This window comes from Rhinoderma darwinii, chromosome 2 (assembly GCF_050947455.1).
Source record: "Rhinoderma darwinii isolate aRhiDar2 chromosome 2, aRhiDar2.hap1, whole genome shotgun sequence".
NCBI classification, from domain to species: Eukaryota; Metazoa; Chordata; class Amphibia; order Anura; family Rhinodermatidae; genus Rhinoderma; species Rhinoderma darwinii.
This window is the reverse complement of record NC_134688.1, coordinates 217,750,624-217,776,621: the sequence shown is the minus strand read 5'-3', so window position 1 is coordinate 217,776,621 and position 25,998 is coordinate 217,750,624. Positions and strand designations below refer to the sequence as shown.

The 25,998-nt window shown below is 40.8% G+C and overlaps 1 protein-coding gene across 3 annotated transcripts in view; it reads left to right on the top strand.

The window, feature by feature from the left end:
• SPNS2 (SPNS lysolipid transporter 2, sphingosine-1-phosphate) overlaps positions 1-25,998 on the top strand; it is a 112,192-nt gene that overhangs the window by 72,713 nt on the left and 13,481 nt on the right. For 2 of the 3 annotated variants that reach the window (XM_075852847.1, XM_075852846.1), the window contains exons 4-11: positions 1,949-2,100; positions 5,345-5,411; positions 7,795-7,925; positions 8,861-9,013; positions 9,468-9,657; positions 13,358-13,423; positions 15,942-16,040; positions 22,868-23,031. In XM_075852847.1, the coding sequence (XP_075708962.1) occupies positions 1,949-2,100; positions 5,345-5,411; positions 7,795-7,925; positions 8,861-9,013; positions 9,468-9,657; positions 13,358-13,423; positions 15,942-16,040; positions 22,868-23,031 (1,022 nt within the window). Of the gene's footprint in view, positions 1-1,948; positions 2,101-5,344; positions 5,412-7,794; positions 7,926-8,860; positions 9,014-9,467; positions 9,658-13,357; positions 13,424-15,941; positions 16,041-22,867; positions 23,032-23,967; positions 24,042-25,998 lie in introns of all 3 variants that reach the window. The other variant, XM_075852845.1, reaches the window with a different exon arrangement.

The following is a 25,998-nucleotide window of genomic DNA, read 5'->3' as shown; positions in this document are numbered from 1 at the left end:
AGGACTGTACAATAATGGGCTGCTTAATCCTGATGGAAAGGGTCTTCGGCATGCATTCTTTTTCACTTTCCCCTGGTTGATGAACCGTCTTCATCTTGTATTCACAGACCCCTCCAGATAACGCTTTAGGCATAAAGACAAATATTGGCATGCAATCCCTAAGAGGAGTTACCTATTCTCATGCAGACTGCGTAAATAATATACACAAAGTGCGTAGCCTGAAGGACACAGACCTACAACAAAGAAATGCAGAAATGTTTTATCAATGTGTAGTGACCTAGACCCTCCACCACAAAAGAGGACAAGCTTTCTAGATCTGTATGCGTCTAATTTACTAGTCATTTAATAATCCCTGGCTGGATAGTCACAAGGCTGCTTGACTTAAAGGGGCATTAATATAGGTTATTCTTTGTATAATGAAAAGTTACACCATTTTCAAATATACTTTCTGTAGCAATTCTTCACACTTTTCAAAACACTTATGTGATCATCACATGACCAGGAAAGATTCGTATCCACTGGAAGTAAACAATGAGGGTTCCAATTGAGTGACTACAGGATCTTGAAAACCATGAGGAATTCATATTGAAAGTGTATGAGAAAATGTTATAATTGTATTATACAACGCATAACATTTATTTGCTGAACCTGGAATACGCCTTTAGAAGTCCACACATGCACTGCGTACATTCGGCTGCTCTTGTGTCATCGGAATAAGGAAGTTCTGGAAATTCGTGATAGCTGATACGGTCATTTGGAAAATCTGTTTGACATTAACATGATCATTCACTTTTCTATTAAATAAATGGTAGCATTCACTATTCTGGCGGTATCACCGACTATCGGTGTTACAAAGACTAATGCCTTTTTATGGCCAACCTAAGCCATCCTGGATTATTAGAATTATACCTACTGAAGACCTTGCATTTTCCTTGTGTTATGAAGTACATTTATGTATCTACCTGTTTATGCCATGTACCACTAACATCTGTGCAGTCATTTAAAGAGTCTCTATCACCAGATTATAAGTGCCCTATCTCCTACATAATCTGATCAGCGCTGTAATGTAGAGAACAGTGGTTTTTATTTTGAAAAATGATAATTTTTGAGCAAGTTATGAGCAATTTTAGATTTATGCTAATGAGTTTCTTAATGACCAACTGGGCGTGTTTTTACTTTGGTCAGCCTCATACACTCCTCTGTACAACGCCCGCTTGGTTAAAAGTAAAAACACGCCCAGTTGGTCATTAAGAAACTCATTAGCATAAATGTAAAATTTCTTATAACTTGCTCAAAAATGATCGTTTTTCAAAATAAAAACCACTGCTGTTACCTACATTACAGCGCCAATCAGATTATGTAGGAGATAGGGCTCTTATAATCTGGTGACAGAGCCTCTTTAAAGTGCCCATTCATGTAGATGTAATCTACTTTTTAATGAGATTGAATGTTTAAAAATATTCTATATAATGTAGTTACATGTTATAATATATTAGCTTGTAACAAATGTATCCATTCTCTATCATTTCATTAGTAATATTTACCGTCGGACAGATACATGATATGTATGCGCTTTAATAGCCTGTAATAATAATACGTATTTATTTGAAGGCGAAGGCAAATTTACTGTAAGATTAACTATGCTGATCACTTTAAATAGCAGGGACAAAACAGTGCATATAATGATTTTCCCATGTTTATTGGGATTGTCTGGCAGATAGTAGGACCCCTGCCAGGAGAGATACACCCGGCTTCTTCTTTTTTTACTCTTGTGTATTCCCACTACATGCCCCCTTACCAGTTACTGTGGCAACCAAAGAAAATTGCCTTAACTCTTTCAAGGCCAGAAAAAAAATCAATACTGAACACGTGCACCATTATAACGCTTATTGTTTTTCGAGCCGTATATACCGTATAATATAGCTATGTGTTTGAATGTCTTTTTCAGCATTTCTGGCTGCTTGTACTCTCCAGAGGTTTGGTCGGCATTGGGGAGGCCAGTTATTCAACCATTGCTCCCACCATCATCGGAGATCTGTTTACTAAGAACACCCGTACACTCATGCTGTCAGTCTTCTACTTTGCTATCCCTCTTGGAAGGTAATCACTGTTACATGGAATATACTGTACTGCAGATGAAGAATATTCACAAGGGAGTAACCTTAGTCAGCATAGTCAACGGGGCTATTTATAGTCATGATGATACTCAGGGTACAACCACTTTCCATATGGAGCATTCAATGTACACGTGTCAGTGATTTGTGGTTTTGTCTTTACACATTAACCCATTGTTCTCATTTTTCAATAAATATGTCAAATAAGCATGAGATTAAAAAGAAGTAACATAATATTCTTACAGGGAATGCATCACCCTATATATTTATTTTACTCATGCAAATTAGACAGTGAAACATAATCTTTTTTCCTAATCTGTTTTTATTTACGGATTGTAGATATTTTTTTCTGTACATGATTATGCTGCTCTGCCTTTTAACAGCATTGTGAGATGTACTTAACAGCAGCCACATGGACCATAGGCATGACCTGTGCAAAGGTCACTGTGCAGGGATGGGGAGAAGGTGAGCTTAAATGGTGGATCCTGTCTTATGTCCCTCCAGTTATATAATAGAGGTGTTACCTGTCATTGTATTCCAGCCTGTGATGACAATGAGATGAGAAGTGATCTCTACAGAACAGGAAGGGTCAGTCTATTGTGAGGCTTAGTGGCCAGAGTAAAAACTGCAAGATTTCAGGATTATTTTTATTTAATATAGATAATGACATGGAAAATAAAAACATCACCAAATAATCTTAAAAAATATGTTCAACATAAAAATTTGATTTAAACAATAGGTCCTTTTCTGATGACACATTCCCTTTAAGGCCCATGTACAACAGGCAATTTTTCTTTAAATTAAAAAATTATCAATCATTTGTAACAGTAATTGGTTGTGCAAACCTAATACAGGCATTCAGGTTTTAAAGCGAATCACCAGTTTTAACTCTGTCCTGATTGGTCGCTCAGCATTGGTAGGAGTTTGTGAGCCCCCAAAATGAAGGGTCTGTGGAGCTCAACTGAAAGCTTTGTTTAGTAATTTCTACATGTCCAAAACTCTGTCAACAGAAAGTCCATTAAATTCAATGAAACTGTTATTCACGTGATCTGTGGGGGTCTCAGATCACTGACATTACCAGTACCCATTGACATATCATGAAAGAATAAAACCTAGATCTAGACTTTGAAGAATAGCAATATTTTTACGTTAAAGTTCCATTATTGGTTTATTAAAATAGGAACTATTCCTAAATGTACATTTAACCAAGTAAAATTTCCCTTTACTGTTAATTAGAACCATCACTCTCTGCATGACTTGTATTGAAATTACACTATATATAAATGCAATGGGGAGAATTTGTCAACCTTCTTACGCCAGTTTTCTGGCATAGAAAAGTCACCGAAGGGCCCAAAGGGTCTTTTTACACTGCCCTCCCCACTTTTGTGGCAAGGAGGCATAACTTTGGAAAAGGGGCAGGGGCCACAGTGTCAGAAAAATGTATTTTCTTTTATGCCAGAAAACTTTGCATAAATTATCGTGGAAATCTACGCCAGCTCCTAGTAGCCATAGATTTCACTATGTGGAGCATAGCAAGGTAGAGACCAATGTTGGGCCTTGTAACTCCTCCTCCACCTCCCCCCCCTCCCCCCGAATCAGACAGCCCCTCCCGCGACCCCCACCCAATTAGGTAGTTACATTAAAAATAAAAATTCAATAAAAAAAATGTAATTCAGTTAACACTTACCCCACCACTCTTCTCCTCTCCAGGCCCCCTCAGCTTGACACAACTCATACAACATACTGACGCTGGACCGCATCAGGACGTTGTATGCGTTGCCGCACTGATGACGTTGAAGTGCGCTGTCACAAATAAGGCCCTGATGCTGCTCTGTGTCAGGACCTTGTATGATTTTTATTTTATGGCCGATGGGGGGAAATGGATGGCCCACAGCTGTGGTCATTGAACCAAAATTGTGCCGTGCGGCCAACCGAAAGATGCAACACATTTATTAAGAGACGTTCGCTTCTAAATAAGAATGGTGTATGAAACACCAGTCTTAATAAATTGTCCCCAATGTCTTTTGAATCAAATTGTTTTAGTGTTACTGTAAGAAAAACAGTGCCCAAATGTGTGTCTGAGTAATACCATGTCACCTGAATGCTTAGGAGTAACGTAAAAAAATTTCTGGCGGCTGACGTCTTTTAGGACGCTATGTTCCGTGAAGGCGTGGACTGAACATTTGGGCATTAGGTCCGTGCCCGAGGGCCTATTTCTGAAGGGGACACACGGCTCCTTTACCTCAAGAGCCAGAGTCTGAAAAATAGAACAATAACAACCCATGAGATATATGAGATTAATGCTGCTCAAAATCATTTTCTTAACACAGTCGAAGTGTATTATACCTGGCTGAAAGCCCATGAGCATTATTATCTGGGGTCCCACTTTTAGTACTCCCTTGGTTTCCTGGTATTTAGCTTAGCCGATGGAAGATTTTTACTGTGAGCATTAGTACTTTGGCATATGGAAGCATATGCTGTGCACATTTACATCCAAACTAAAGTCTTCCAAGCCAAGTGCAATGTAAGAGCAATGGTATACCTGGGTGTTCATGCCAAATCACAATAAGACAGTGATATTATATAACAATGGAATAAAAATGTATAGGACGTGCAGAGTTATGTGTTGTTCCACTAAACTGGAGAACAATTTTAAAAGGGGTTCTGTGTTTTTGGTACTAAATCTTAGTGTTTGATATGTTATTGTTTAATAGAATATCACTTGAACATAACTTGCATAAACCAGCATGGAGACCCCCTATAATAGCTGACCGTTGCACTGGAAGGCACCAGACTGTGAGGCAGCTGAGTTCCTGTTGGCAATTTCCTATAGTAAAGTGGCGCTGTAAGATCATTTCCTCACAAATAAAAGAGGGTATTAGTAATCGACTACTGATCTCTGCAAACAACTGAAAACCAGCTAGATGTATTTACAAGTATTAGTGTTTTATTGCTTTTATTCTGTTTAGATAATTTGTATTCGGAAGACTGCATATTACTATTAACAAATAGTTGAAGGCGTTTGAATATGGACATGTTTTTTATAGTAAATGTGGATACATTTACTCAGTCTCCTTTAAAAACTATCATGTTATGTTTTTCAGTGTTTGTAAACCATCTTTTTTATGGTATAACAGGGTTTTGCATTATGGTTTCATTTGCATCAACATTAACTGTGTATAGAAATGTTGTAGCGTTTCTATTTATCTTCCCTTTTTATTTACCCACAGTGGCTTAGGATATATCACCGGTTCCAGTGTCAAGCAGGTAGCAGGGGACTGGCGCTGGGCATTGCGGGTAAAGTATTAACATAATCTAATATCTAAAACAATGGTGGACAACAAGATATGTTTAAATGCAGCTTTTAGCCATTTCTCATAGTCTTATGAAACCATCAAGGTTGCAAAGAACTTTTAGATCCTGAAGATCCCATAGTAACTGCCCTACCAGTATATGTGACAAGGCTCCTATAGCATTCATAGAAGCCTTGGTTTCATAGTTACTATGGTTGAAAATATGTTTAAACTAGTCCTTCAAGTTCAAGGAGAGAAGAGGATGTGAATGGATGGATGGAAGGAATAAGGATTGGGGGGGGGGGGGGTTAGATCTTAGAATTTTGTATCCTTCATCTCACCCAGAATTTTTATCTTTTCCCCTGCTCTTTGCGACGAACAGTGAAAAATGGGGTTGACTTCTAAACAACAAAGATGTAATGGTTATGGGAGGCCTATACATAGTACTATGCACATCCCTTGTTGCAAATACAGAGTAACTCAAACAACCTTGTATTTCGAACAAAATACTAAGGAGACTTTATTTCCCATATGTTTATTTTTTCCAATGGTTTCCAAGGTTTTCACATTCCTGGTATCAAATACTGTACACACCATCTATTATTTCTATGGCGGCTTCTGCAGAATAGTAGAACAGATGAACATGCCACATGGTATGGGCAGAGAGATTCCCTAGACAGGAATAATATGTATTTGTAAGCAATTTTAACATTTATTATTATATAAAAAAAATATATCTTATTTAGCCTTTGTGGATTTAGCCGAAACAGCATATGTTTCTCTGTAAGAAATGGTTGCTCTGGAAGATTGGTGACATTTCATACAATAGGCAAATCATTTCATTTACGTAATGAACATCAAATTCAGACGAAAAGATTTTAAATGACAATACTACAGAATTTATGCAAGTTTCTGCTTTGTCTGACTGACAGTATAACTACACTGCGCTCATTCACACTTGCTCTCTGCTTTCTTTAAATGAGGTTTATTGAGCAATGTATAGAAAATAGCACATTTTAAGAAAAAAAATATTTTACAGGACTTCTTGTGTATCCCCCTGGCTCTGTTCACTCTACCATTTTAGCCCTTTCCATCAGGGGTTCCAGTATTTTTGATGGTAAGAAAAGCTCCGTCTGTAGTTGTATTCTTGCCGTTAAAAAATACAGCCAACCAATGGAATCTGTCAGTATCTATTGGGATCCCTTTGAAAATGAATCCTTCATAATTGTCATCGTTCCGTTATGAACAGAAACCATGACGCTAATGTGAACAGATACATTTATCTTGCTTTTCTAGTGTAGTCGCATATTTGAAACAAAATTGGCTAAAATTTGTGAAAAGAGAAGCATGAGTCGTGATCTCTTAATATTAGACCAGTTCCTAGCAGCCATTGAATCGTTCTGGGTCCCAGCAAAACGTTTAGCTATTTAGGATTATAACAAAGGCTCTTTCCTGTTTAGAGGGGAAAAAAATACGAAGTTGGTTTCCAGAACTTTAGTGCTGACCCCATATACTTCACATTTCCTTTTTAGCATGGCTTGTTTGATCATTACAGTAAATCAGATTTTAAGGCTTAAAACAGGAAACATTGCGTCTTCACCTTTGACTCTCTTTCTCTTTTTCTTTCTAATACTTTGTTGGCAGCTCCAGTAAGGAACTAGGGAGTTCTAGTTATAGTAAAGTTATATTTCTGTTCTTATTGAATGGCCAAAAATAGCGAACGTTTATTTCCAGATCCTTATTGTTTTATGTTTTTTGGTTGTCTTCTGTGCTTTTACCAGAACTGATAAATGTCAAGGAAGAGGTGTGGCATGGACCTACTGGGTCCTATTATAAAAGCTTATATCACAAATACATACATACAATTCTTTTCACACAAAAGTTTTGTAATGTATGAAATTTCAACAAATTTGCACATTGTAAGGTTAATTAAACCAAAAGTACTAAAGGAAGCAAAAAAAATATGTTTATACATGTCGTATGTTTTAGGAAAGTAATGAATTAAACCTCCCTCAATGGGCAGAATCTTCTAAAAATATTATGAATTGTAGACCAGTGGGCCATACCCTGATAACACCATTTATAAAACCAGTTAATTTACTTACTAGAACATCAAGAGTTGAGGCTACAAACTTAAAGCCTAAGTGCTTGAAGGAACCTGTTGGCATCACGAGATGCATACTTCATTAACACTCTGATGACAACAGTCCAGCAATCCTTATCAGTATCTATTATTTAATATAACGTTTATTCCTTTTAAGAAAACACTTTATGGTTGAATATATCTTTTATTCAATGCATTATCTATTAGATAATATTTCTCATAGTTCTTGTATACTTTATATCATTTTGAAAATACCATGTTCTAAAAACGTAATATTTTTCAGGTCTCCCCAGTACTAGGCATGATAACAGGAACTCTGATACTAATATTCGTACCAGCAGCAAAAAGAGGACACACAGAACAGCTCAAGGCGCGGAGTTCTTGGTTCCGAGACATGAAAGCACTGATCAGGAAGTAAGTCAATTGCGAGTCCTAGGGTACTATTACATGGCCCGACATGGGCTGTGCAAACGAGCGCCGATCAACGAGATAGCTCGTTGATCGGCGCTCGTTTGCTCCTATCACACGGAGCAATGATTGCTTATGTATGGGGACAAGTGTTCGTTACTGCAATCGCTCGTCCCCATACATTTTCATCATGTCGGCAGCACGTTTTCCTGTTTATACAGGTAGATGTGCTGCCGACAACGGTGATTTTTAATTCTGCATAAAAGAGCAGATGAGTCGAAGAACGTGCGTGTGCTCGTTCATCGGCTGATCATTGCCCTTATTACATAGGGCATAGGTCGGGAACCAGCGTTCATATGTCTGCCATAAAGGGAAATAACATTCTTAAACAAGAAGGGGATTTCAGTGAGAGAGAATATTCCTCTTATCTGTTTCAGTCTAGTTAGACCTCTTCGGTGCAGAATATGTCATTCTGCTCTTTCACATAGACTTACTTTAGAGTTCAAGGGCAATTCTTAGAACAATACAATGTATGCAGAATGTATTTCCAATGCATTATTTAATTTTACATGGTTTTTACTAACTACAGTATATATTTTTCTTAAGTCTCTTATTTTGCCTGTTTTATACAAGTGGCTTAATAGGTATAATGTTTTCGGCCAAAAGTGCTATAACATTGGCACAGACCCAACACTGTATGATACAGTGAAGAATTTAAGTTCTTTTGTTTACAGGATATTAAAATGGTGGCCACTCTGCATTATACATATTTTTCTGGGAGAGGATGTCATGTGTCAGCAGTGACACAATTTGGCTACATAGTATAGTATATAATGATTAATTTGACAAAGGTGGCAAAATAAATTATCGGGTCACATCTGGCTATCTGGGCAACCAGTATTTCAAACACTTAATTTGTACTTTCCTATTTATTTCACTAGTCGCAGTTATGTCTTCTCTTCACTGGCAACGTCTACAGTGTCATTTGCAACGGGGGCTCTGGGCATGTGGATTCCTCTCTATCTATACAGAGCACAAGTTGTACAGAAAACAGTGGAGCCTTGTAACTTTGGACCCTGCAGTACCAAAGACAGGTAATTACATGAATGTGTAGGAAAATAAGTACAAAGGTTCTGGATTCATTTACAATGGTGATCCAAATACTACCACAGTTTATATATTTCTATTATACTTGTTCTGGTGCCTTCTTTGTTAACTAAAGCATAGAAACGCATTCAATTGTGGCTCTTGGCAGTGGAGGACTGCAGGGTGTTATTGAATACAATGAACACCATGGACGTTATGATTTCCCTGAAATAATAGCTGATCATGAGGGGGCTCCCAGCATTTGGGGTGGGGCACAGTAAGATAAGAGGTGTGCTGTCTATTCCTATGAGCATTCTATAGCATGCTATATATTGATATCAAACCCATCAATGCTAGCAATGAAGCTGTGTAACTAAGAAATGCTTATGCACTGGTACGGAAGTGTCCGGTTTATAAGCTGCTCCCCATGTCTCTGACAAACTTTTCTATATCTTTTCACAGTTTGATTTTTGGCGCAATCACCTGCATTACCGGCTTTCTTGGAGTGATAACAGGAGCGGGAGCTACTAAATGGTGTCGGTTGAAAACTCAACGGGCTGACCCACTTGTCTGTGCTGTGGGCATGCTGGGCTCTGCGATCTTCATTTGCTTGGTCTTCGTTGCTGCCAAGAGCAGCATCGTAGCTGCATATGTAAGTCACTTTACTAAGGAAATCTTTTCTCTTGTGCTTTTCTACTGCTCAAAATAATTCCTGCCCAGTCAGGCTGAAAAAAACCTTCTGTGCAGCTCAGCTGGTATCCAGATTGCACATGATCTGCAATTGTTCGACTCCTGTTAAGGAACTAGTGCCACCCACTCAGTCACTATTTCTTATGTCTTAGCCCTCCGCCCTCATACAAATACTGCGTTTATAGATGGCATCTTCACTTTTCAGGTTCAAGAATGCTGTTTGATAAAATAGTATTAATTTATTTGTTAATTCTGCAAACTGATGTACAGGTTTTAATTATGATTGTATTAACTAACATCTACTGGAATCCATAGTAAATACTTCATTTATGTTATATATTGTAGTTGGCATTTACATAATTTAAATATAGTCTGCATTAAAGGGGTTATTACAAGGATGTGACCCTGACGGACTGCTGGGCACTTACTGAAAACAATGGCCATCGTCTTACTTTAGTGGGCAACTTGTCTTGCCAATGCAAGAAAAATGAGTATTGGCATAGCAGATTTCCTTCAGCCTGTTGGCAGGGCTCCCAGCAACAAGACCCCCTCAATACATTTGTGGCAGGGGAACCCACAATATGAGAATCTGTCCAAATGAGACAAACTGTTTAAAATTTGGTCCCAAGCTCAAATGATTGGACTGGTCACTACAGGACATGTTACATATACTCATCTTCTTAGACTGCTAACTGGAGGCAGTACAGAAATCTATATATGTATTATGTAATATAATGAACTCATCTCACCTTTTTGCTAGAAGAATTGTCTAACCTAGATAGAATCACAAACTTCCTGTACCAAAGAGTTCAAACACCATTGAAAGTCTAGCGTATTCTAAAAATATAGCTTTAATTCACAAGGATTTTAACACCACCTCATACTTGCCAATGCAGGTTTGTTTTCATCAGAAGTACAGTAAATGCATTGTACATGAACACAAGGATTATATATGTGTCGCGGTTATTGTAGGAATACAAGATGGCATTACAACAGCAATGATTTTATGTTAGAAATATATCTGTTCTATTATTAAGGGGGTAGTAAAATGTTTGTATAGGGAGGCTTAAGAAGCATTAACTTTGATTTGTGTCAACACGGCCAGTTAGTTTGGTAAAAAGATAACTGTAAAATTACACAGAGAAACAAGAATTAAGAAATTAAGAAAAACGTCGACACCCTGCTAGTCATAAAACATATTCCGGCTTATGTAGTTTCTCTCACCAACTTACAGCGGTGTCGGAAGTTTGTTGGTAAAGTATTCTATCATACACACTGCATTAGATATGTTGAGAAAAGATGTTCATCAGGCCTAGCTCTTTGATCCAGAGGAAAACCCTAGCGGAGATTGTTGCAAATTTTTCTCACGGGGAAAAGAAAAATTCTTTCATGACTCCTCACGGTTATATGTATATATACATGTAAATTATTATTTATATGTGTCTATATCATCAGTCTTAAGATTATGGTGTAGACCCTTTTTAAATTCTGTCATCGACCTCTAGTGGTAGAGCATTCAAGAGGTTGATAACAGAATTTCATAAGTATATTTTGTCATCTTAAGTGTCATCAGTGCCAAAATAGTTAAAGGACGTGCTGCCCGAGTTCGCCCCCAAGGGCGTACTGCATAGAGGGAGGCTGCCAGATATACTCAGCATGTATCGCAAGGATTTTTCCAGCTTTCTGATGATCACTTTGATGGGGAAAGATGATCTTTATTCATGGTGACATATTTCTATGTGTGTTTGTTGACTACACACAGTTCCATTTTAATATAATTAGGAACTAATAGATATAATACAAATATATAAACATTTGTTAGCATTGAATATTGTATGAGACGCAGAATGCAGATAAGGCAGAATGGAGCATTCAACGATGCTGCTCTTCAAAGGCTAGATACACAAAAGCAAAAGAGCAAGAATACAAATATTGAGTAGAGCAAAACAATAACTGGAAAGAGAGTCTGACTAAATACACAGGCGGTGGGATGGGTGGCTTTGTATTCTACACATTAACCATGGGCTTTAAAGTACAGAACATCAAAAGGGCACTTTTCTTGTATCCAGATAATATACAGAAGACCAGTAATAAAAATCACAATTCACCAATAGCATATTGAAAGGATTGTCTTATTACTTGCAAGATTCACTTCACATGATAACTACTCTAATATGTATAGTATGTTGTATAATAATATAGATTGATATTGTAATAAAGTATTACTGGTATGCTCATTTCTAAACACTTATGTTGAGGCCAAGTGTGCAGTGGCTTATCTCCCGCAGGAAAAAAGAATCAGGCATGTTGAAATCCAACATGTCCGATCCTTCTTTCCTGAGACATCTTCTGTCGGGGAGGAGTAGAGAGACATTAGATCAACAGCCGATCCTGCCAAAATCTAGAGTCTATATAATGGACAATAGATTAAAAAGGAGATATCACATTTCACAATGTCTGGATTTTAATGGAGATCTTTAACCAATAATTGTCTATTAGACGGTTATGTTGGAAAATGACTACTAAGAACCTCAGTCGGGCTGTGTGTGTCGTCTTCTCCATACAAAGAAGGTTGCATAGAGCAAATAGCCAATGTTTCTATCCACTACTAAAATATATTACATCAAACTACCCTCAAGGCTATGATCAAACATTGTGCTACACCTGTTAAAAGGTGCAGCACGAGGACATTGTGAGTACCCCTAGGGACATTGCATGTACCTCTTTAAGTAAAAGTACCATAGTTGAAGCAGGGGCGGACATAGGCAGCATTGGGACCCCCATGCAAGAACAGATTGAGCCCCTTGTTCTCAAATCATAGAGCATCCCCACTTATCATAAAGCACCCCCTCATGTCTCCCCGACAATCAACCAGTAATTATGAGCTATGAAATTCATTAACTCAGTCCCGTACATGCAATCTAATAGACAGTAAAAAGATTCTATCTGCTTTTGAGGTAGCAATGGGCCCACCTAACCTGCTGGGCCCCTGTTCTGCTGCACAAGTTGCACATGTGGTATGTCTTCCCCTGAGATGAAGATCTTGAGGACTAAACAATCCTCATCTGCTGTATTTCTCTTGAAGCTATTCGACATGTTGGAAAGTGTTTATTTTCACTTGTAAATGAAAAATGGGTATTCCAAGTGTTTCTATGCTTAAAGCGACTATCCGGTCCTGCGACAACATTTTAAATATGATGGGGCATATAGCGTTCTATTACATGGAGTCTTCCAGTTGGACCCCTCTGCCGTAGATTCACCACTTTGAGGTCCCCTATGTGTTGTCCCAACATGGATGCAGCGCTTCTTAGACTATGGGTCCCAATGTTCTCAGATTGACCAGAGCTGATCACGTGAGCAGTTATGGCCAATCCGAGAACAAAAGAAATGTCTTAGACTAAGTCTGTGAAGAGCTGTGAATATTTTGGTACAATACAGAGGGGACCCCAAAGCGGCGGATCCACAGCAGAGGGGCACAACTGGAGGGCACCAGGTAATATAACTCCATATACCCCATCACATTTGTAATTTTGTCCTGTGACCATAGGGTTGCTTTAAGGACAAAGATCTTTAGGGAAAGAAATGTATTTAAAGTGACTGTGGAAATGGTCATATTTTCTTGCCATTTTCTTAAATTAATGGAGAACATTGAATTTTGACAGATTTGTATATTTGCTGGGGAGACTCTACTGTTTTCTAACTGGGCCATCACAGCTGACATGTTAATGGTAAGTAAGATTCTCTAAAAAATTTTTGTATAATAGGTTTGTCTACTTGACAAATGGTAAATATATTGATTGCTACTAATTTATCTTTATTTACATGGAATCAGGCGCTGGAAATTATACTTTTGAGTGATTAATTGGGCATAATCGCATGATTCTCTTCTAATCGCATCCTCTCTGTTTTGCGGCTCTACTGGTAATATCGGGTGGGTACAAACTAAAAAGAGATATTATTATCAGATAGAATTAGAGGCAGAGGGGTGTATTTTCTAATATTCAGGTCTGCAGAATTGTTTGTTTTTTTTTTTATATATTTTCCTGTCAATTTTACACTTTGACAGATAAAAGACTGGGACCTACAGAATCTGCCATTTGTACCTGATAGTGAGCAGAGTTCATGCTGACAGTGCAGCATAACAATTTCCCTTGTTAGAGAGAAGAGCAGCTCTGGTACAAACTGCTGCTCTAACAGAGGAAATTGCAATAATCGTTAACCATTTTGGAGGCCTTTGTAGAACAGTCTATGGTCACCTGGTTACCAAGCACAAAAATAAATATACACAAAGGGTTACTGGTCTCTCCTTTCTTTATTAACATTTCTTTCTGTATTTCTGCCATGCCATATGTATGTTACTCCCATAATTATTGCAATTAGTTAGTACGCAAGGACTTACAGCAGCAGCCAAATGCAATGGCCTATCCTTTAAGGAGACCTAGAATATGGGGTTTCTGAAGGATTCTGCTCTACATGTTAAGTGTATTTCATAGGTTTCATTTGTAGTCAATTTGTTTATGGTAAAAGGAAGTTAATTTATGATTTTATGAATTAATTTGCTATTAATCTGCATGGCTCTAACTGTATAATATTATATAAATAACATGAATGGTTTATTAGCTTCTGCTGGATACATCACTTTTACTTCTGCTCTAGCTTCATGTAGTTACTCATGTTTAATGTTTTTTATGTGTTTTTTTAGGAGGATTTTGCTATTAATCTGTTTAATGGACCCATAACCTATGTACTCCTTGACATGCTCTATTCAACAAAAATAAAAAGTTCTAACTATAATTTAATAGTAAGAGAAGAATAGTTACAGTGAGCAGTTCCTTGACCTCAAAAGCTTTCAGAGCGATTGTACTTTGAAATGTTTATCCATTATAACATTTCAGTTGTATTACTAAAGCATGAACTGTGTCTACTTTTTTGTGCTTGTAATGTACAATTTGCTCAAAAGTTTAATAGGGTTGCCCATAGAGAGTGACTTCTAGTTAACCCCTGCTTAAACCCATGCATTGAAAAGTTTGCAAATTGTGAAGAGCAGGATGTGGACATTGTGAAGATATTTCAATGAAATGACCAGAAACTGGTTATGGTGCACGTTGATAACGGACATATAAGCTTATCTAGGCACTGAGACCTGGGAAGGATACCAGCCTAGGGCAGATAACTGAAGTGGTCACCATGAAAGTGATGGCATTCAAAGAAAAACTATGTAAGGGTAGTGGCAATCTCTTTCTTGTTTGTCAATCTATGGTGACATCATCTTAATAAAGCACTGTCACCAACATTATCTTAATACTATAAGTACTGGTGTTATGAGGGAGCTGCCCTAGCTATTCATTCCCGTAGAACTGTAATCACGCTGTGTGGGTGCTTGTAGTGTAACACATTGAATGAAACCTCATATAGCCAGCTCATTGTAGTTCATGCGGTCGCACCCATACTCATAATTTCCAGATGAACATATAATCTCCCTATTTGTTGTCATGCACATTAATTCATTACTCATTTATCCAAGGCTTCTAACAGCTCTCTAATACGTAGAACAAGATGTCTATTTTCCTTGAGCCGCATCTCTCATCATCTAATTCCTGGGCTATTGTTTCAATCCACCAGCTCTCTGATTGGAATGTCCTACACCATGTTTACGTCCTTGTAGAGGAATGAAATAATCTTGACCATCGTCTACTGAAGGAATTTCCTATTGAACTTATTAAAGTAAACACAAGGCTGTGGCCACGGATGGTTTATTTTAAACAGGATACTGTGTTGTTGTTTGATATGTCAAGATCCAGCAATACACTATGGCTTCCTTCATATACATGGAGCAAAGAAACCATACCTCTGTCCGTAAATAAAATGTTCACATTGATCTGTCCTAGTTCCGTCATCCTTGTAGGATCAAAAACATCTTGGATTTTATGAATAACTAACAAAGGTGCTAACTGGTTTTGGAATTTTCACAACATCTAGAAATATATTACATAGTGGTTGGCATACTGTTTAAACCAGATATAAATGTCTAGTTGAGGCCTGAAATAATCTGCATAAACATCGCTCTACTTCATTACACCTTTATATGGAAATACTAGATAAATGAAGACGCCTATGTATACTAAATAACATACTCCTATTCGTACTTAGATGAGTCGGGAGATGAAACTTCTTTCTGCCATATCCATTTCTTTCATGTGTTCTTTCCATATTCTTCATAACTTTTTTTACTCTTATTTTGTGCAGTATGTGGTTATTCCGACACGCCGTGCAACAGCTGTGGCTTTGCAGAGCTTCACATCACATCTTCTTGGAGATGCTGGGAGCCCATACCTTATTGGTTTTGTAAGTACATAATAGCGTGCAGTGTTACTGATGTAGTACTCTAGCTCTAGTATGTTAAACAGCTACTGAATTAATATGGCATTGTTCTATTGAGCCTCAATGAAGTTGATCAGGTAATATATAATGAAACAGTGTCTCTTTCTACTGCCTCATAAATGCTCAGTACTGATGGTTCCTTGCAAAGGGTTATGGTTGGAGATGGAGAAAAAGTTTTCAGTTTAGTTGTCCTTAAATTGTACATTATATGAGATTGTATATGAAAATATTACTGTGCATTATTTGAGACTTTCTATAAAATACTGTTCAGTGGAGCTTCTAACTCAAGGAAGTCTGTAACTACCTTAACCATTCTTTTTTTCATTAATAAGATGAGGGATGTCACCAGGGCCAGCCCTAGGATAGATGGCGCCCTGTGCGAAATGATCTTTCGGCGCCCCACCCCATCATTAAAAAAAAATTACCCATAAAAAAATTAATGCCCCTTTAGTGCCCCCATACAGTATAATAATAATATTTAATAATATATTACAACCCCTTCAAGGACACAGTATTTTGTCCTCTAATTGTGCCCACAGTATTATGCCACCTGTAGTACCCCTACACAGTATAATGTCCGCTTAGTGGCCCCCACACAGTATAGTGCCACCCTGTAGATTTTGCCATATAGCCTCCCTGTAGACAATGCCATAATCCCCCACCTCCTTTTTGTAGATCGTGCCATACAGCCCCCCACCTCCCCCTTGTAGACAGTGCCATACAGTCTCCCACCTCCCCCTTGTAGACAGTGCCATACAGCCCCCCCCCCCCACATCCCCCTTGTAGACAGTGCCCCCAAACAAAAACAAAAATTGTACTCACCTAGGCCCCGTTCCCATGACGAACTGAGCTGCTCCATGACGGGACCCTGTAGCCTAGTACAGAGTTTCCCAACCTTTTCAGACTCGAGGCAGCACTGGAAAAATAAAATTTCCTCAGGGCCCCCCTACCAAAAATTGTTTTGAGAAAATGGCTAAGAACAAGCACTACACTCCTAGGGTACGTTCACACATGTTTTTTGTAAGGCAAAAAATATCTGCCTCAAAATTCCCCCTGTAGGTAGCGCCACACAGCCCTTTGTGTGTAGCGCCAGACAGCCCCCTTGTAGGTAGCGCCAGACAGCCCCCTTGTAGGTAGCGCCAGACAGCCCCCTTGTAGGTAGCGCCAGACAGCCCCCTTGTAGGTAGCGCCAGACAGCCCCCTTGTAGGTAGCGCCAGACAGCCCCCTTGTAGGTAGCGCCAGACAGCCCCCTTGTAGGTAGCGCCAGACAGCCCCCTTGTAGGTAGCGCCAGACAGCCCCCTTGTAGGTAGCGCCAGACAGCCCCCTTGTAGGTAGCGCCAGACAGCCCCCTTGTAGGTAGCGCCGCACAGCCCCCTTGTAGGTAGCGCCGCACAGCCCCCTGGTAGGGAGCGCCGCACAGACCCCTGGTAGGGAGCGCCGCACAGACCCCTGGTAGGGAGCGCCGCACAGACCCCTGGTAGGGAGCGCCGCACAGACCCCTGGTAGGGAGCGCCGCTCAGACCCCTGGTAGGGAGCGCCGCTCAGACCCCTGGTAGGGAGCGCCGCACAGACCCCTGGTAGGGAGCGCCGCACAGACCCCTGGTAGGGAGCGCCCCACAGCCCCCTGGTAGGGAGCGCCCCACAGCCCCCTGGTAGGGAGCGCCGCACAGACCCCTGGTAGGGAGCGCCCCACAGCCCCCTGGTAGGGAGCGCCCCACAGCCCCCTGGTAGGGAGCGCCCCACAGCCCCCTGGTGGGGAGCGCCCCACAGCCCCCTGGTGGGGAGCGCCCCACAGCCCCCTGGTGGGGAGCGCCCCACAGCCCCCTGGTGGGGAGCGCCCCACAGCCCCCTGGTGGGGAGCGCCCCACAGCCCCCTGGTGGGGAGCGCCCCACAGCCCCCTGGTGGGGAGCGCCCCACAGCCCCCTGGTGGGGAGCGCCCCACAGCCCCCTGGTGGGGAGCGCCCCACAGCCCCCTGGTGGGGAGCGCCCCACAGCCCCCTGGTGGGGAGCGCCCCACAGCCCCCTGGTGGGGAGCGCCCCACAGCCCCCTGGTGGGGAGCGCCCCACAGCCCCCTGGTAGGGAGCGCCCCACAGCCCCCTGGTAGGGAGCGCCCCACAGCCCCCTGGTAGGGAGCGCCCCACAGCCCCCTGGTAGGGAGCGCCCCACAGCCCCCTGGTAGGGAGCGCCCCACCGCCCCCTGGTAGGGAGCGCCCCACCGCCCCCTGGTAGGGAGCGCCCCACAGCCCACAGCCCCCTGGTTGGTAGCGCCACACAGCCCACAGCCCCCTGGTTGGTAGCGCCACACAGCCCACAGCCCCCTGGTTGGTAGCGCCACACAGCCCACAGCCCCCTGGTTGGTAGCGCCACACTGCCCACAGCCCCCTGGTTGGTAGCGCCACACTGCCCACAGCCCCCTGGTTGGTAGTGCCACACTGCCCACAGCCCCCTGGTTGGTAGTGCTACACTGCCCCCTGGTTGGTGGTGCCACACTGCCCACAGCCCCCTGGTTGGTAGTGCTACACTGCCCCCTGGTTGGTGGTGCCACACTGCCCACAGCCCCCTGGTTGGTAGTGCCACACTGCCCACAGCCCCCTGGTTGGTGGTGTCCCACAGCCCACAGCCCCCTGGTTGATAGTGCCACACAGCCCACAGCCCCCTGGTTGGTAGTGCCACACAGCACACAGCCCCCTGGTTGGTAGTGCCACACAGCCCCCTTGTAGTGCAAGGACTACGAAATGACCCTGATAGCTGGCGGGCAATAGACATTCAAAAAAGGACAACTGTGCAGGAGCACACAAAATACCCAGCTTTCCCGGCTATCAAATGTGTGGAAATAAACTAAGATATAACTTTTATTTAGCCTAGCTAAATGATTAATCCTTTTAGCTAGATTAAATAAAAGTTATATCTTAGTTTATTTCCACACATTTATTTGAAAGCCGGGAAAGCTGGGTATTTTGTGTGCTCCTGCACAGTTGTCCTTTTTTGTAGGTAGTGCCACACAGCCCCCTTGTAGATAGAACCCACTTCCAGTATAGATAGCGCCACTGTAGCTCCCTGAAAGAGCGGAATCCCCATGTGGCCAGGGATTCCGCTCCTGGAGCGCTGCTTGATGTCTCTGTCCATATATGGACAGTGACAGCAGGGGAAACTCCTGAAGCGGAATCCCTGGTCACAGCGTTGCAGACGCTGTGACCGTCGATTCCACTCTGGGAGAGGCTCCTGTCGTCTGTGTCCATGACGTCATTGGCTTCTCCTGGAGTGGAATCCCCGGTCATAGCGTCTGCAACTCTGTGACCGGGGATTCCGCTTCAGGAGTTTCCCCTGATGTCACTGTCCATATATGGACAGAGACATCAAGCAACGCTCCAGGAGTGGAATCCCCGGCCACACGGGGATTCCGCTCCTTCAGGGAGCTACAGTGGCGCTAGTAGGTAGCAGAGCAGGGAGATACCTATAGTGCCGTTGCCGCTAGCAGCCGGTATGGCTGCTACAGCGGTAGCGACGGCCACTAAGTGAAGAAGCGCCCGGGCGGAAAGGCGACTGCAGTTAGTGTATGTATCCCCGCTGGTAGTTGCAACGGCGCGGGGATACACAAACCCACTGACGCCCCCCTTGCAGTGTGGCGGCTGGCGCCCTGTGCGACCGCACTGATCGAACGTATCCAAGGCCGGCCATGGTTGTCACTTTTCATACATGAACCTGTATACTCTGTGTAGGAACACGGGGCATCTCATGAGTGCATAATTAACATTTAAAGGGTATAGCCATCTAAGAATGTCTAGGCATATTGCTAGGCTATGCCATAGCCTTATGATTGGTGCGGTCTGACCTCTGGGACCACTGTTGATTCCAAAAACTAAGGTAAATAGATCCCATTGGCAACATTTTTGTTACATCAGCACTCCTGGAAACCCACTATACAGAGAACTGCAACACGGCTTCATTCAAGTTAATAGGGCTTTATTGTATTTAACTAAATAGCAGGTGGCCAGGAGTGTCTCTGCACAATGGAAAACTGTGAAGGAGCCGCAAAAGAGATTATAGTCATTGTGTTTATATTCACTTCAGATGATTTCTCCTGCCCACCATAGCATCCTGAATGATGGAAGTATCATAAAGTAGTAGAATACTTATCTGGCCTTCCTGCAAAATTAATTCTTGTGTTTTTTTTGTTTTTTTTAAAAACCCACTCACTTAGAAATCTGGCGAGCACAGAAAAAAGACCAGAGAGTGACTTAGTCGCATAGAAAGCATCATGTGTAGTCTATGGAACCTATTTAGATTATAGGTACTGTAAAGAGGCAGTCAGGAATGAAGGCAACGATTTCTGAGAGCCGCCGTCAGCTTGTGGTCTCATACATTGATATAAAAAGCATTGCAGGCGAACAAGACAGGCAGATTTACTGCTTCTCACAGATGAGGGAGTTCTGAACTTGCTTCAGTCATCAATCAAACGACACCAATGTATGGATCGGGAAAGTGTCGTAACAACTGTGCGAATGGTTACACTTGTTTTAAATACTACAAAGGCTGTGCACATACTTCATAAAATGTATCAAGCAGATGAGCCTTAACTGGAAAGAGTCTGCAATACTGAGGCTGAACTGTTCCCAGAGCCTGTCTGGCTCAGCTTGCACATCACATATTAGGACTACAAGGCCATTTTCACAGTTGCAGTTTCGTACATTATTCTAATTGCTCTACTTCCAGCTCTCCGTGTAGAGGTTTTATGGCAAAATGAGGTTTTATTGAAAGTGGCTGCAATGTGTAAACTAACATGATACACATTTTTACTAATAAAACTATTTAGACATGGTTCTCTTTACATAGTGTAACTATACACAGCATAATATGAGGCACAAGCCTATAAGAATGTTATGATGGCACAGGACAATTACCAACTTAAGACCGGTCTAAAGTTGGATGTTACCACGTGCATAATTTTCTATTGGTGCCCCCATATGGTATAGGGTCATAGAATGCACAAGTGGCTATGTATACAATGTCTAATTATAAGCTCCACACAGTATGGTGCCCAAATAATGGTGCTTTATGCTGGCCAAATAACATTTCTAAACAGTTGCCTAAATAACAATGCTATACAGTCCCACCATCAAAATACACTGCAAAATAATATACTGTAGAGTACCATATGGGGGGCGCCAGCAGAAAGTACCACACATACAGCATAAAGCCATCCCTAAGTTTATACTGCATAGTTACACTACATTACATATAGTTTTACAGTACAAGTGCCACATACTGTAAATGCCACCCTACAGGCCTTAATTACCACCAACATACAGTGGACAAAAAACAGCTTCATACATGAAGTAATATAATAACAGCGTGATGTCCTGAAGATTCATGGTGTAGATTCATGAAGGTTCATGGTGGTCACAAGTCTCGGGTACCAGGTCGTTTGTGGGGCCCGCTTCGGTAGGAGCAGCAGATGTTCTCTGTGTGATCACAAAGGTAGCACACCACTAAGACTGGCGGTGTATAGTCTCTGAACCAAGACCATGAGAATCTAAAACTCTGACGTGGCAAGAAGAGCACCCAGTTATAAAAAGAAATGATAGTATTCTTGGGTTTACCTTCACTACTGAAGATTTCTCCTGTCCATGATAGCATCCTGTATGGTGAAATTATAAGAAACTAGTAGAACATGTACCTTGCCATCCTTCTAAAGGAATTCCTGTTTTGTTTTTTTTTCCATGTTTCACAAACGTAGGCAGATTACATTCTCTAAAGTAGATAAAGTTCTGCGCATCGAAATATAACACCCTGTGTATCACCAAGCTGCATTGCAGAAAGTCTGTAACACTTCAACAGTTGGCCTTAAGGCCCTATTACAACGGCCGATAATCAGCTGGTGCAGCGAGCGCCGATCAACGAGACATCGTTGATCGGCGCCCGTTTTCCCCTGTCACACGGAGCTATGGATGGGGACGAGAGGTTACTCTGATCGCTCATCCCCATACATTATTATGTCGGCAGTGCGTCTCCCTGTTTACACAGGGAGACGTGCTGCCAACAACGATCATATTTTACTTTTTTAATACGATACGATCAGCAGATGACCAAGCGTTTGCTCGTTCACCTGCTGATCGCTGCCCTATTTACACAGGGCAATTATCGTCAACGAGCGTTATATGAACGCTTGTCTGCCCAATTATCGCCCAGTGTAAAACCCCCTTTAGTCACTGGAGAGTTTTATGCTTGTAATGTTAATTTTCTCAAAAAATATGGATATTTGACTATGACGGTACCTTATAAAATAGGTTAAACAAATATTTTAAGGGAAAGTGAATGAATACAGTAATTACAATTTGGAACTTCTTCAAAAATAATTCCGAAACAAATGATGGTCTTGGCGTCAGTGACTTTCTACTCGTGACCTAGAATAAACTTTTCTGTGTTCTGAAATTTCAAAAAGGTTTTCTGCTCCCTTTTATGATATTAAATACACAATGTCGGTGTTGAAAGGTCATGTTATTTATTTTTTTATTATAATTGAATGATAGTGTAGAACCACATTCCTGACTGGAAACATGTCCACGCATTGCGAATGACCCTAGCCTGATTAAAACTGGCACTTTGTGTTTACAGACGTTAGTTCACAAGTGTTGCTGAGCTAAACCTAGTTTTCCTCTCAGATCCCCAGTGCCCAGGTCACTTAGGCAGTTGGCTAAAGTTGATTTGCTCTGTTGTGGAAACAAATTGTTCTTTTTCACCAGGTTGAGTAGACTGTTTACGTTTCTTTTTTTCTTTTGCTTCGTAGATCTCGGACCTTATCCAGGAAAATACCAATAAGTCTCCACTGTGGGAATTCCTAAGTCTAGGTTATGCACTAATGCTGTGCCCCTTTGTGGTTGTTTTGGGCGGAATGTTTTTCTTGGCTACAGCACTTTACTTTTTGGAAGATCGTGCCAAAGCTGAGCAACAGTAAGTTGAGTTTTCCTTGAAATCAGTATGGTCTGTTGGTTGTTTAGGGGTACCAATGAAAATAAGTTGGCTCATCTATGCTCCAGGCTCAAATCGTTCTACATTTTACTATATAGTTCATTAGGGTCTTGACAGTCAACTCATTTTAAAGCACATGTAGAAGTCATACTGTGTGGCTCTGGGTGCTTGCTATATAAAAAGAAAATAAACAACAAAAATGGAAAAAAAAGATTTTGGCAGCCAAACTTGTTTTCTTTGGTCACTTCATTAACCATTTTGCTTACAATTAATCTTCACAACATCTGATAACCTATTAAATACTGTATTAGAAATGTGGTCAGATGCAGAATAACTTGACGTATGATAGTTTGTTGCAGTTATCAACATTATTGTTCACTTTTTCTAATTTTAAACATGAACCTCTATAATAGATCACTGCTTAGTAGAGAAAAACAGCTCAAAAGCTGGTGAGCCAATTGAAAAGTTGGAGGAAGGTTGTGAATCAAGGACCAACTGCAGACATTTTTACGTTATTGTTTGAATCTTCCAGCATGTATACATTTGAAGTCAGTTCTTTCATTATATTTCATGTAAACTCATCTATACAGTAACAAGCGCACGTGTGTCTCCACGTAACAAATATACTATCCCTCCGCAGACCTCAAGCATTGTTCATTTGTGAAGCATCTGAAGGGACTGGTAGCTGGGATAGGTAGCACTGTATTGTGCGGGGCCAGGTGTGCTATGCTTTGAGCATAGGCAGCTGTATCCTGAGGTTTCACTATGGTACCCAGCTTCTGCCCGGATGACATTACTGCAAACAGACAAAAGCATTGACAAACAATTCAGTGCTCTTTGTCTGGTGTTAGTTTTCCTGGTGATTGTTTAAAATAGTTTATTTTCTCCATTAAAAAGGGTGCGTTTTCTTCCCACTAGAGAGCCGTGTTCAGATCCTTTCACTGTTGGCAGCTGTAGTGACTCAGAAGAAGCTTCCATCTTGTAGCTTTTAGGTTGGTCTCATTTTTTTTCTTTTGCTTCTTTGTTTTTACTCTCCCATTTTCTGTTTTGTTTGATCTAATTTAAAGCTTTGTTAAAAATAATTCTTTTTTTATTTATCATTAACCTTCTTACGTTATATTTTTTGTAAATGTCCTGATCCCAGTTAGGGCACATACATTGATTATACAAATTTCTGCAGAATTTATTTTGCATTGTTTTAGTCTTTAATACAGGACAACAGTCATGCATTTAAATTATGTACAAAAGCCTAGGTCTGAATAGTTGTCTAAGCAGACAGGGAACATTAAAAATTGAAGACGTTCTTTTTTTATTATAATAATATTGCTAATAATTTTATAATATTTAATATTTAATAATAATTCATAATTGTACCCCTTGCTGGTATTAATGTTAGCAATGTTCCCTTACATCTAAAAGAGAGGTCATATTGCAGACCCACAGTATACAGCTCCACCCGTAGGGCCGATTGATAGTGATGCATCTAGTACTGTTATTCTATTGGGATATAAATAATGTTTTACTTATACGCCTATATAACAACCATATTAACTTTAAGGAAATTAAGAAATCTTGTATGGGTTGAAGCAACCCAATAATGTGAGCCATGCATAACTGTACTGTCTTTTCCTGTCTTTTCACACATTTTTTCAATTATAGAAGCAAGCAGTGAATTGAAAAAAATAAATATGAAAAGAACCATACACACATCGATTAGCCCAGATAAGTGTAGATAAGGCCTTATTCACAACGGACGTGTCCGTTTTGCACGCGCAAAAAATGGTGCGTTTTGTGTGCGCAAAATGTCCATGGTGCATCAGCATATGGTGCGTGGCTACGTGATTTTCGCGCTACCGGCATCATTATGACACTCTGTTTTATGTTTACAAACAGAAAAGCACGAGATTAATTTATTTTACTACTGTAGCGCGCATTACGCACGGGACCCGGAAGTGCTACCGTGTGCCGTGCGCGATTTGCACGCATCCATTCACTTCAATTCGTGCGTGCTGCGAGAAACACGGGCAAGTATAGGACATGTCGTGAGTTGCGTGAAATTCACTGAGAGTCTGAACGGCCCCATTCACTAACATAGGTCCGTGCGTCGCGCATGAAAATCACGCGCGTAGCACGGACGTATAACACGTTCGTGTGAATAAGCCTAACTATGTGGGAAACAGAAGAGCAATGCAGTGTACACTCAGCAATATTAGAAGGTCCACAACATCCTATATGTAAGAATAAGTACCCTGACTGTCTGGTTCAAGCTTATCTCACACGTAATAATTATTTGTTGTTGTGGAGTTGTAGCCGCTCAGAGGCTTGATATACTGTATAATATAAAGATACACATATAAATAAATATATATATATATATCTATACACATATATATTACGCGCACACGCACGCACACACACACACACACGCACACACACGCACACACACACACATACTAGACCTTCTCAGTGAATTAGAATATCCTCAAAAAGTTAATTTATTTCAGTAATTCAATTAAAAAAGTGAAACTCATATATTATATAGATTCAATACACACAGATTGATCTATTTACGGCATTTTTTTATTTTACTGTTGATGATTATGGCTAACAATGAGGGTATGTTCACATGGCTTATTTTCGGGTTGTAAACGTTTGAAAAACGGCCGTGTAGAAAAACGGCCGCGGAAAAGAAGTGCAGGTCACTTCTTGGGACATTTTTGGATCCGTTTTTGATAGACTCTATAAAAAAACGCTCCAAAAACGGCCGTAAAAAAAGCCGCAAAAAACGCAGGGAAATTCACGAGTAGCTTAAAAAACGTCTCAGAAAATCAGCAGCTGTTTTCCCTTGAAAACAGCTCTGTAGTTTCAGACGTTTTTCGCTAAGCGTGTTAACATACCCTGAATGAAAACCCCAAATTTAGTGTCTCAGAAAATTTGAATATTATATAA